This window comes from Ruditapes philippinarum, unplaced genomic scaffold (genome assembly GCF_026571515.1).
Source record: "Ruditapes philippinarum isolate M1 unplaced genomic scaffold, ASM2657151v2 ctg1086_1_1_1_1, whole genome shotgun sequence".
Taxonomy (NCBI): domain Eukaryota; kingdom Metazoa; phylum Mollusca; class Bivalvia; order Venerida; family Veneridae; genus Ruditapes; species Ruditapes philippinarum.
The window spans coordinates 289,646-303,231 of record NW_026857769.1 but is presented as its reverse complement, the minus strand read 5'-3'; the positions used below and the strand labels follow the sequence as shown (position 1 = coordinate 303,231).

At 31.5% G+C, this 13,586-nt stretch overlaps 1 protein-coding gene and 1 long non-coding RNA gene across 9 annotated transcripts in view; both read left to right on the top strand.

Moving 5' to 3' along the window:
* The window catches only part of LOC132750885 (anoctamin-4-like), a 78,359-nt gene extending 73,694 nt beyond the window's left edge, over positions 1-4,665 (top strand). For all 8 annotated transcript variants that reach the window (XM_060740948.1, XM_060740949.1, XM_060740953.1 and 5 more), the window contains 5 exons: positions 304-456; positions 1,066-1,118; positions 1,487-1,677; positions 3,137-3,242; positions 4,046-4,665. In XM_060740948.1, the coding sequence (XP_060596931.1) occupies positions 304-456; positions 1,066-1,118; positions 1,487-1,677; positions 3,137-3,242; positions 4,046-4,198 (656 nt within the window). In that variant the 3' untranslated portion in view covers positions 4,199-4,665. The remainder of the gene's footprint in view (positions 1-303; positions 457-1,065; positions 1,119-1,486; positions 1,678-3,136; positions 3,243-4,045) is intronic.
* Positions 4,666-5,159: 494 nt separating this feature from the next.
* Positions 5,160-11,970, top strand: LOC132750887 (uncharacterized). The gene is made up of 2 exons (XR_009628612.1): positions 5,160-5,436; positions 6,447-11,970. It is a non-coding gene; the product is annotated as an uncharacterized LOC132750887 (long non-coding RNA).
* Positions 11,971-13,586: the final 1,616 nt, after the last annotated feature.

The window sequence follows — 13,586 nt, the reverse complement described above, 5'->3', positions numbered from 1 at the left end:
TCTTTCTCCTTTGGTAAAGCTGGAAAGCCTCCATATTACCTATACAGTGTCAATGAGAGTACATTGTACTACAATAATCTCAAAATGTGACTCTTTTTACAGAGTGTAACATTAATCTGTGAATATAACCCCACTACCTTTCTATATAGATAAAGAAAGAAAAAAATCAGGACCTTTCAAAATTTGATTGAAATAACGAAAAATCAGGAAAAGCAATCTCAAGATCATTATAGTTGACTGTATAAACTCACAACTTTAGAAGGTGTCTTGGATAAGTGTCTGAATGATATTTATTTATTTCAGTGATACAGTTTGGATTTGTCACGATCTTTGTGGCGGCATTTCCCCTTGCCCCCCTCTGTGCTTTGATCAACAACATCATTGAGATAAGACTTGATGCTTATAAGTTCATTACACAATGGAAGAGACCACTGGCTACAAGGGCGCAGGACATTGGTTTGTTCCTTGTTGTTGTTGTTATTTGTTGTTATTGTTTGTTGTTGGTTTTTTTTTTGTGTGGGGAAATTCAAATATTGGTTAGTTTAAACATACTTATTTTATCTAGATTGTAATGGAAGCATCAAAATTATTTGAACCATTCTAGAGTTGGATTTATCTGGATATAACACTGCAGGTGTCACATGGTTGTTGGGTTTAAGTAGGGTTTAAGCCCATGTTTGCTGGGTTTGGAACCACTTTGCTGCCTTTCCTCTGAATACGAAATTGACAGAGCACTTATTATAGTAAAGTTTTATGCAAATTATACACTCAAATTGAGGAAAAAAATAAGTATTCTATTTAACTAGGAGTTGTAAAAACTGTATATAACGTAACTCATCATCTTAAAGTATCTGCTTATTGCGTGTTAACTATATTTGACAACTAAATCTTTGTATTAAAATTAGTTTTCATTTTCATATAAAGTAAAACATAGAAAATCAGAACATGATTTGTTTTAAATTAATTTGGAAAAAAAGCTACATTTAGGCCAATAATTTATAGATTTTATTTCATGAACTGTAAATCTTCAGTATATGTTTTTTAACAATGTTAAATATATTGCAGGTGTATGGTTTGGAATTCTACAGGGTATTTCAGCTATTGCTGTTATTTCAAATGTAAGTATTTTATAATATATGTGTATAGTCTTCTTTTATGGGATACCTTTGGCATTGATGCCTTAAAACAGAACTCGTAACTGTTATTAGGGGGGTGCTTTTTCAGACCTATTTAAAGGGGCTTTCGTACTAGTTTTTTTCAGGTTTATCTAGCTATTGATAAATGTAACTAATTACTATGAAATTGTCAGAAAATAACACATCCAGAATAGCATGAATATATTTGTTTATCATGACATTTTGAATATGTGATCAATTTCATTTATATACATTGTATATAATTATATAGATTGACAGATTTTTTTAATAAAAAGATGAAATTATTTAGATTTTATTTAATGGAAAATTCATATACTGTACGATTACAGGCTGCAATTATTGCGTTCACGTCGGAGTTTATACCACGTATGGTGTACAAGTATGGCTACAGCAATGATGGAACATTAAATGACTACTATACCAACTTTAGTATGTCAGTGTTTAACACCGCAGACTTTGATGAAGATGGTCTTCCGGATGAAATAGAACCACAGTTCGGAACGAACGTCACGGAATGCTGGTAACATTTTTCTTTCTACTGGTTTATTTTTAGCTCACCTGTCACAAAGTGACAGGGTGAGCTTTTGTGATCGCTTTTCGTCCGGCGTCCGTCCGGCGTCCGTCCGTTAACTTTTACTGTAAATGACATCTCCTCATAAACCACTAAGCCAATTTCATCCAAACTTCACAGTGATGTTCCTTTGGTGGTCACCTTAAAAATTTGTTCAAAGAATTTAATTCCATGCAGAACTCTGGTTGCCATGGCAACTGAAAGAAAAAACTTTAAATATCTTCCTTTAAAAAACTGTAAGAGCTAGAGCTTAGATATTTGGCATGAAACATTTTCTAGTGAGTGTCTACCAAGTTTGTTCAAATAAAAGCCCTGGGGTCAAAATTGGCCCCGCCACAGGGGGTCATTGATTTTCCCTATATGCATATAGTAAAAACTTAAAAAATCTTTTTTTAAAGTACCCAAAGAGCTAGAGCTAAGATATTTAGCATGAAACATCTTCTAATGAGTGTCTACCAAGATTGTTCAAATAAAAGCACTTGGGTCAAAATTGGCCCCGCCCCGGGGGTCATTGATTTTCCTTATATGTGTATAGCAAAAACTTAAAATTCTTCTTTGAAAAAACCCAAATAGCTAGAGTTTAGATATTAAGCATGAAACATCTTCTAGTAAGTGTCTACAAAGTTTGTTCAAATAAAAGCCCTTGGGTCAAAACTGGCCCCGCCCCAGGGATTTCATTTATTAACTGTATGTGAATAGTAAAAACTTTAAAAAATCTTCTTTTAAGAAACCCAATGAGCTAGAGCTAAGATGTTTAGCATGAAACATCTTCTTATGGGTGTCTACCAAGTTTGTTCAAATAAAAAGCCCTTGGGCTAAAATTGGCCCTGCCGGGGGAGGGGGGGGGGGAGGCTATATACAGGTGAGCGACTTCAGGGCCATCATGGCCCTCTTGTTTTCAATAAATCATCACCTAAGTGCAGTAATGGGTCATCTCCTTATATAATTTAATAGGAGTTAACCCGTTACTGCACTATAATATATATAGTGATGAAATGCTGGTTCTCTCAGACAAGTGGGTGCAGGTCTTGTCTTTTAAAAATTGTTTTGTGACAGGAAGATATTCAGCTAACTTTAAGTAGTTCTAATCAAATTCCAACTTTTATCTTGCCCAGAGGTACTCTTTCACCAGTTAAATTGGGAAGATGCCATATTACCTTTACTCTGCTGTTTAAACTCCATGTTTAATGTTAAAACCAATGCTGTCATGTTTTTATAGAGGAAGAACAGAGAGGTATTCTTGGCTTTGTATTACTCAAGAATTCCTAACTGAAACTTGGGCTGTTGACCCGATTAAAAAAAGATCAGTATGGGACGGATGTACGTATCTTAAGATAAATAGAATAATTTTATTCAATTATTGTTTAAATATTCAACTTGTTATAGGGATCATTATGATTTATTTAAGGTATCGAGCATTCAGAAAACCACCTGGAGTCGAAGGCGAGTATGAGTATACCATGGCATTTTGGCACGTGTTTGCTGCTAGACTCGCGTTTGTCGTTGTGTTTGAGGTAATTTTATAATGTATATTTGTCTAAAGACTTCTGTAGGGATGTCTGTGGTTGTGTGGCTAAGGTCGTTGACTTCAATCTACTTGCCCCTCAAGGCTTTGGGTTTGAATTACGACAGAAAATTTGGACTTTATCATGTGTGGAAGCTATCCAGCTTAGCTTACGGAATCGCCAGTGGCTCTACTCATGTCCCCATTTGTGCCTTAAATAATGCATGGAAGGGCACATAAGGTCTTCCTCCACCAGTAAAGCTGGAAAGTTGCCGTAATTATGACCTATACTGTGTTGGTGCAACATAAAACCCAACCAAAAAAAAAATAAAATAAAGACTTCTGTAATTATCTCTTTGAATGTTATCAGGTATAATGATATGCTTATACCACAGTATAGAGTCAGGCCAGCCTGCACATTAGAACAGTTTGACTCTATATTTTTGGCTTATTTACTTTAGTATTTTTGTATCAAAATCCCATTGAATTAGCAATGAACAGTCTCAAAGTTTGTAGTCCTTTATAGAAAACAAGGATGGTTATTATATGTGTGAATTTTTCCATTGTACATTTTTACTTCCAGAATATCTTTAAAAGACATAATCATTTAATCTTTGCAGCTGTTAGTAGTTAACCCAAACTTCTCAAGCATTGTTCAAATATCATTTATCTGTCTACGAGATTAGTCAAAAGATAAGAACATTTATTATGCTCCCTGAACCGCGACCACTGGATTACAAACCCAGTGCTCTCCGTTTTAAGCTACAAAGATAGGCCAACAAATAAAAAGATAATCATTTTTGTACATTTCAGAATTTGATTGTGTTCCTTACATGGCTGGTGATGTATCTAATACCGGACATGCCATACCAGGTGAAGATGCAAATGTTACGTGAAAAATACCTCGCCAAACAGGCTTTGTTCCACGCTGAGGAGCTGAAGGAGGCGAGGCCTAAAACAGAATAAACTTTTATACATAGTGTACAATAGTTAAATCTATAGTGGGGAGGAAATAGACTATAGTTTAGTTGTATGTAGTATGTCAAACTACTTTTAAATGTTATATTATATATGTAACATCTAAATATATATTTCCTATCATGCAAAATTTCTTGGTGTTTTAAAAATAATTACAATCTGGAAGGTTGAAATTCTGTGTTTTTTTGGTCATACTGGACGTAGTATCAACCTTGTTGTGAAATTTTTAAAACCAGTGTTTATTTGATATTACATAGATTTGATAACTGCAAAAAGGAATTGATAATTGATAAGCAAAGAAAACTAAAGTAAAAGAATGAATTTATGTATGATCAAAACAGTTGTGAGAAATGCAAAGCAATTTGGTGCCAAACTATTTAATGTACTTAAAAGTACATGTTCTGTGTTGTGGTTTAAATATATTAACAGTTTATTGTTATAATCAGAATTTTCTCTTTAGAAAATATTGTACTTAGTTTGTTTTTTCTACAAGTTTAAAATCAAAGCATACTAACCAACCATACAGTAAGCAAGCATTTAAAGTTGAAAGATAAATAACCGGTTGTAAGAAATTTGTAACTGTTAAAGAAATTCCACTGAGGTTCAAAGGCATAAAAAACACCAAATTTTGATAATCTTCCAAATATCAAGTGGAGCACTTAAAATGGAAAATCTGCAAATGAAAGCAAACAAATATACTAGAATTTTATTGAAATTTGATTTTTATAAGATTTTTAGTTGGATTTGAGTGAAAAATGTAGCAACCTTTTTTCATTTTTGGGCCATTTTTCACATCAAAAATTATTATTCTGGAAAAACAGGATGAGGGGATGAGTTGAAAATTTGCACACAAGTGGATGGATAAGATCTAAATCAATTCCTACCCAGATCTCGGAAAAATATTTTCAGTCCCGCCATGTCAAAAAAATCTCAGTTGAGTCCCTTAGGGGTAGAAAATAGGATCAGCTGGAAGATAGATAGCGGAGTCTTTAGTGATGCAGAATGGTGTTTTTCTTACCGTGTTTGATGTTTGTTGCCCAATGGGGGACCGTGACTGCATAAGGCTCCAAGTCAATTCTGATTGTTGTCTGTCCATTACAAATTCAAGGATGAATTTTTAGGTAGCAGGGGAGTATGTCACTGTCTAGAACTGTTTATTTATTACAGAGAGAATGTGTAAGCAGCCAGATAGCTCAATTGGTAAAGCTGTGGTGCGTATTCTGAAGGTCCCATGTTTGAGTCCGTTCAGGCTTCACTTATCATCCTTTCACATAAGAAAGTAGTGAATATGTTTAGTTTTTACATGAGGATTGTGTTTAAGGTGCAAAGGTATTCAGTACTAGCTTCAATTTTGTTATATAAGTGTCATTGTGAAGGTGAAAATTTCATACTTCTATGAGTGTAATATGATCTGATATATTTTATACTTTTATATTTCTTCCTAAAAATATGTACAGGTTATTTTCTGTAGATGTTTCTTTGTGTTTATGATATCAGATTATTTTGTCAGATTATTTTGTCATCTCAATAGTTGGTATAAAATATGCTCTCATTAAAGTGAAAAGTTAAATAATTGGTTGTAAGAAATTTGTAACTGTTAAAGGAACTCCACTGAGGTTCAAAGGCATAAAAAACACCAAATTTGATAATCTTACAAATATTAAGTGAAGCACTTAAAAAGGAAAAATATGCAAAGGAAAACAAACAAATATACTAGAGTTTGATTGAAATTTGATTTTTATAAGATTTTTAGTTGGATTTGAGTGAAAAATGTAGCAACCTTTTTTCATTTTTGGGCCATTTTTCACATCAAAAATTATTATTCTGGAAAAACAGGATGAGGGGATGAGTTGAAAATTTGCACACAAGTGGATGGATAAGATCTAAATCAATTCCTACCCAGATCTCGGAAAAATATTTTCAGTCCCGCCATGTCAAAAAAATCTCAGTTGAGTCCCTTAGGGGTAGAAAATAGGATCAGCTGGAAGATAGATAGCGGAGTCTTTAGTGATGCAGATTATGGTGTTTTTCTTACCGTGTTTGACGTTTATTGCCCAATGGGGGACCGTGACTGCATAAGGCTCCAAGTCGATTCAGAATGTTGTCTGTCCCATTAAAAATTCAAGGATGATTTTTGAATGAAGCAGGGGAGTTTAGAACTGTTCTTTTATTAACGGAGGGAATGTGTAAGTAGCCAGATAGCTCAAGCCGTAAAGCTGTGGTACATATTCTGAAGGTCCCATGTTTGAGTCCTGGTCAGGCTTCACTTATCATCCTTTCACATAAGAAAGTAGTGAATATGTTTAGTTTTACATGATGATTGTGTTTAAGGTGCAAAGGTATTCAGTACTAGCTTCAATTTTGTTATATAAGTGTCATTGTGAAGGTGAAAATTTCATACTTCTATGAGTGTAATATGATCTGATATATTTTATACTTTTATATTTCTTCCTAAAAATATGTACAGGTTATTTTCTGTAGATGTTTCTTTGTGTTTATGATATCAGATTATTTTGTCAGATTATTTTGTCATCTCAATAGTTGGTATAAAATATGCTCTCATTAACTGCCCCTTTTATAGATGTTCATGTATGGTATAGGGTGTTTTAGTACATGTAGTCTAGAAATGAATCTTATAATGGTATAGACATTTGATATGCAGCTAATAACCATATGACAATCTCTTTTATCCTTTGGGTCTAATCTAGAACACAGAATAAATTTTTTTGACATGATGACTCATGGGTATTTTCAAGGTCAAGGTCATATTTTATCCACGGTCAAGGTCACAGATTGAGGTATTGGGGCAGAAATGCTATTTCGTATTATTTTATTTGTCATGGGATCTTTAGGTAAAATAAGAAAACATTTGCCTTCAAAGCCAATGCCTTTGGAAAGGAATTGGAAGGTGATCGGATGCAGTTTTTAGGTTAGTTTGTGATACTTAACCACTAGATGTGATTTTATCATTACTCATGGTTATTCATCGGGGCAGATTTTTAAAAAACAAAACAAAAAAATAAACGTTGCACCATTCAAAACTTGTATTTTTATCTTAGCATTTTCACATTGGCAGATATAGTACCAAATTATGGCATGGACAAGCATGTCTATTTTTGACATACATTTCATTATTATTGCCTATTTTTTAAAAATTATTTAGATGGTTTCATACTTGAAGTTTTTACCATTTTGTGCTCAGTGTTATAGATGTTGTAAGAATATTTTGTGAGTTATATTTTGATATAATATGATATATTAACATTGTGCCTAGCTTTAGATTTTAGCCTACCAAACTTCTGTATAGTGATGGTGAGTTAGTGACCAGTTGATGTCCGTCATCCATGAGTGTATGAACAACTTCTTGTCTGGTTGATAACAATTATTTTTTTTACCAAACTTACACAGAACTTGTATCACTAATAAAGAAATAAATAAATAAATGATAATCACTGTAAAGAAAAGGCCAAGATTTTATACAGAGTTATGGCCCCTAAAAGGTGAAAAAAATGGATATTTTAGGGAACAGCTTCTGTGTACAAAACTGATAATCTTACAAATTTCAAAATAAATTTATGCACCTTTATAGGACTAGGATGAGCGATTTAGGTCCATTATGGCCCTCTTGTTATATGTAAGGTACATATATATTCAGGGTAGCATTATTGATAGAACACATATACACATGTATATGTACATGTATATAAATGTATATATATGTAACATCTAAAAAATGTACATTATGCCTCTATCCAAAAATATTAATATATTAATTTTTGTATTTGCGTTATAACATTTCTGTCACTGCTTTCTTATTTATTATTTATTCATCTGGAATTGAAAATAAGTCAAAAAAAGCTGTTCTGTCATTTCTAATGGGTAAAATTATGTAAGAATCTGATTAAATTTGGCAGTTATATGTATTATACTTATATATAACATAGCATTACTATAATTCTTGTAGAATAAAAGAAGAAAAAAAGTTGGTTTACAAAAATATGCAGGATATGACATTTGATTACTAATATGATATGTGAAATAGAAATTTTCTTCTAGAGGTGAAAAAGTTGATTGAAATGATACTTAGTGTTGATTTACCATTTGATGTGAACTTTCTTTTCTTAAAGATATACTATGCTCATCCTTAAGTAAAATATTTTAAGCACAGAAATTTACTGAAATCTATGAAATTTTTACTGAATATATCTATGTTGAAGACAATAATTAATAAGCTATGTATTGGAAGGTGCATTTCCAATTACTGGTTGGTCTTCTATTTTTTAAAATGCCAGTTTTTTTTATACAACACTATATATTGATATTGTGACCACCTATAACATGTAGAATTTTAAACATATCTACTTTGTATCAAGTCAAAACATGTTTATTTTATACTTACAAAGAGGCTGTGTAGCAATTACCAATACTTTCTAATATCAAATTTGAGCCTAGTATATCTTTAAGTCTTTTACCTCTATGAATTCTTTCATTTCATTTTCTAAATATTAAAATATTTATTTTGAGTTTGCTCAATCTGTCCTTTATTTTGTCAATGAATTAACTGTGTATAGATTTGGTACATTAAACATTTTAGAAATTCTATATTTAGTGTAGATTGTATCAATCTAATGTTTTCTGTATCTTAAAAAAAAACTTTTTTTTTTTGTGTCGATGTTTGTGATTAATGCAATATTTATGATACGACAGACATGTACTTCAATATATTTTGTTACTTTAAAGGCCCATTATGCCTCAGAAAAGCCTTTTTTTTCGTTTTTCAAAATTGTCTTCGTTTTTTGGCATCCTGTTCTAGTTTTCAAAAAGTTAGTCATTTACAAATTACCTGATTTATTTTTTGTATCTATTACCTTTTGACAATCAGTTCAGTTAAAGTGATTGAGTATTTTGTATGGAAGTCGGAATACTACTTTGTTTACATTATCCTACTTTTATGACAATTTCACATTGAGCACTACTTTTCTCAGGGGATGAGCAACTAACATGCCCTTAAACCCTTATTTAAATGTTGTAAAACTCATGTTTGCCCTTTCTAAAGAAGAAAAAAAAAATCATTTCTGAAGCATCATGTGCCTTTAATTTTCATTCGTTGTAAATTTAGTATTTATGTCTTTGTTCTTTGGATGTTTTGTCATTTACAAGTTTTTTTTATTTGATATGACATTTTGTTATCAGCTTTAACTGAAGAAGGCAGGACTGAAAGAATGGCTTTTTTGCAAGTGAACAAATTTTGGACAGTTGGGGATTATTCTTTGATAGGGTTGTAAACAGATGTTACTTTCAGAATACATTTTTTGTTTTTGTTTCTGTTTAACATATAAAAACTATTTATTTTGTGTTGTGTTATTTGACAATAATTTTAAAGAATTGTTCTATTTTTTAATTTGCACTCCTCCAGATTTTGTTGTAATATTTATGAAAACTTAAAAAAAAATTGTTTAAAGGAGTAGAACTGTTTACTTATTAAGTGATTTAATTTAGACAAAGGCAGTTGCTTTTATTAATTGGTCAAAATATGCAGAAATTGTCCTAATTTATTCTGAAGAAATTTACCTTACTCAATTAGTAAAGGGGTACAATTTTAATGATAAAACTAACAATATTTTACGACATTCAAAGTCTCACCTTTATTCAATTTATTCTGAAAATTAATACATATCTTAAAATATAGATGTCTTTTTCTTGAAGTTTTTTTTACTTAAAAGATTTATTCTGCTCAACTGGAGGATTGCCACTTAACATTTATATTTCTGGTTTGACTGTTTCTTAATTTATTTAGTTTATGTTTATAAAAACAACAAATGTTGAATGCTTATTAATTACCAAAAACTAGTTTCAGTTTTTTATTTTAATGGTGTGTTGCTTTTGGTGCTCTGCTGGTGTAAGATGGTTTTTTGTTGTTGTTGTTTTTTTTGCACTTTCATATGATATTCCCATTCATTCTATAATATATTTATTATACTTATATTTCTAAATAAACAAAACCCTAATAAATATGTTGCATCATGTATTTTTATATCTGTTGCATCATGTATTTTTATATCTAACTGTATTGTTTATATGGCATTTTACACTAGCAATCATTTTATATAAACTTACACTAAAATATGCTAGGAAATTGTTACAGTAAAACCTGTTTTAAAGACCACTTCTGATTTTAAGATCACAGTGTTAATAAAGACCACTCATCAAAAATTCTTTTTTTATTCAAAAGAACCGAGTAACATCCAAATAAAGACCACATGTCTATAAAGGTCATGTTTAGTATTTGCTTTAGATGGCCTTTTTTTACAGGTTTGACTGTAAATAATGAGCCTTTGACATCTGTAAGATTCTTTAAATCATGAGATGAATGGCAAGTTAATGGCAAACAAGCAGTTCAATTCCTCATTTTTATGTTAATATAAATGATTTTATATTTTCATTTATATTAACCCTTCACCTGCTGGAACCAAAAGTGATAAGCCTTTGCCACCAGTATACAGCCGGGTTAGCCTGCACTTCCATGCAGTCTGACCAGACTCTATACTGTTGGCAGCTCAATTTTTGTATTTTGATATTGAAATCCCCTTCACCTTTGAATGGACTGTTTCAAATTCAAAGCTGGACTGATCCATTATAGAAATATAGCAGGTGAAGGGTTAAATATGTGTGTAATGAAGAGAATTTCCATAATGGTTATAACTATTTTACAACAGAAATAACAGTTGTTTTTTTTTTATCTTGCACATCGTATTGTGTAAATTGAAGCACTACCTGCTTTTGTAATAAAAAATGAATATATTTCAACATAATACTTCCATAGAAAGCCATATTTTTTTTCATAATATATAACTATATCTATGTCAACCTGTATGTAGTGGTCACCTGTCTATAGCTGTCACTTTAGCTCAGTCCTCTTGCTGATCACTAAAGCCAAGATAAACTTAACAAAAAACAACTGACCTTTGTTTCAAGTCTAAGATGTATTAAGTAATAGAAAAGCATTATTTTAAGGGGCCATCAAGTTAGTGATTCTTTCTGTTATTTCCTGTTAGGCATTTGTTGGTATTGAGTACATTAAGAAGGTGATGTACATGTATATTTTAATAACAAGGGAGATAATTAACAGATGTTTAATTATAGGTAATATGTTAATTGCTACATACATGGTGCATTAAAGAATGACTAATAACTTACTAATACAGTGCAATTTTTCTACAATATCATAATTATACTTAAGTCCTACAATTAAAACCTCGAAATGAATTGTAAATGTATTGCAGAAATTTTTAAGTGCAAATGTATTTTTTGGACAAAAATAAAGAAAATGAGCAGAACTTTCTTCAATTTGCAATACATTGAAATAATTGCTGAAATACATGTATAATATAATTATGCATATTATACATATATGTAGTGCCCACAAGAAACACATTTCATAGATAGTTACCCAAAATCCAAATATAGTAAGCAAGTGTCCCAATAAAAAAATTACTCATTAATCTATTGTACCAATTTTTGGACAAAGAGCAATCATGTTTTAATTACAGTTAAACTGCATAGTTTCTTACTATTCAAAGTCTCAACTGAAGGTTATTACAATGTCCCTAGATGAATTATATTCCTTATTTTACTAGATGTTTTGTTACCCTATAAAAGTTATGACTTTTTGCTCAGGTTGGCTATATAATATATACTGTAGCTATAGTTTTGTAAACACATACTACATGTGCTATATTAATAAAACATAAATAGTATTATTTTCTTGTTGTTTTGTTTCTTAAAAGGAATATGGCAGAGACAGACATATATAATGTATACAAAAGCATTCAAACATCTTATGAAGTTAACAATGTGTCGTCTTTTCAATGGAATATTTAACGAAACAAGCAGACTCCCTTTCTAACGATACAAAGATCACCAGTCTTTTATGCTGCCTGTTATGTGTGAAATGCGTAAATGACAAGCTTATGAAATATTTTTGTAACAAGACTGAAAACAGCATGAAATTAGCCCTTTTAAATTCACTGGACCAGCTATAACACTTGCCGTTTCGGAACAGCAAAATAATTAAGAACTGTTAATATTTATTCATAACAAGAACAATTATATTTGGATTAAAAAACAAAGAAAGGAAAATAAGACCGACATAGACATGACTCAATTTAGTCATGCATTATTGTGCCTAATAGCAGGTGATTGTTTTATTGTTGTTTTTTTTGTTGTTGTTTTTTTTACTTATTAAAGCATGGTAAAATCTATCATTTTTGTAAAAGGAATTCACTAACTTTTATGATGATGGCATATCTAGAGCCGCAACTTATTTTACATCACATTTGATTTAATCAAGACTTAGTGTTGGGTTCTCGTGTATTTCATTTGATTTTTATTCTTTGATTAGAAACTCGGACAACTTAATTAACTCGGAACATTTTCGAAAACTTGTTACAATTTTTTTATTAGGTTTTTAAGTCACACAATTTGTGGACGAAAATCTCAAGTGCTTCTTTTTAAATTATTTCTGACCCGAAGTTGAATCGCCGATAATAATCACCCGGGAATTAGCTGCCACAGATGAAAATAATCCAAAGTAACTGTTGGGATTTGAACCTTAAGGCGGTGAGAGTTAGATGGTTCTAATTATAAATACTTTTAAGCATTCAGTCACAGAGGTCCTTGAGATTGAAATACTGTTTCCGAACACAGTCATACGAGGGGTGTTCAAATATGAATGCAAGTGAGCTAATTTTCAGAAGTGCTTCACAAACAGTGCCAAAATAATTATCTCAATCCTTTGAAATATTCACCATCATGTAATATACTTTTAATCCAATTTTTAAATGCGTTCCATAATCATTTCGAGGTGTGCTGTTAGATACTGGGAAATAGGCGAACCGAGATTTTCTTCCAGCAAGGTGTTTTTTGAGCAGCGGTAATAGAGAGAAGTCACAAGGACAAGAGCTGGCGAAGAAGGTGGGTGAGGAAGCTCGACAACCTTTTTCTGTTTCAGATATTCTCGTACAATGGCCGCTTTGTGTGAAGAAGCATTGTAATGCTACAACCAGACACCAGAGATCAGTTGCTGGTCGAAGGTTTTTGAAATATTTCTTTAATTAATGAAGGACCTTGCCCATTTACAGATTCACCCTTTGGTACGGCAATTTGAATAGCAGGACGAAAATACATGATATACATGAACTTTTGACGCTCATGGTACGTTTTGATATGCAAGGTCTTTGACTTCCTTGGTTGCCAATGTTTTGTTGTGTATCTTTCGCTTGGGCTCATAAAAGTCATAAAACCCACGTCTGATATTTGCGAAAAAACGATTTTTGTATTTAGTTGTATTTAGTACTTTAATATATATATAGTTATA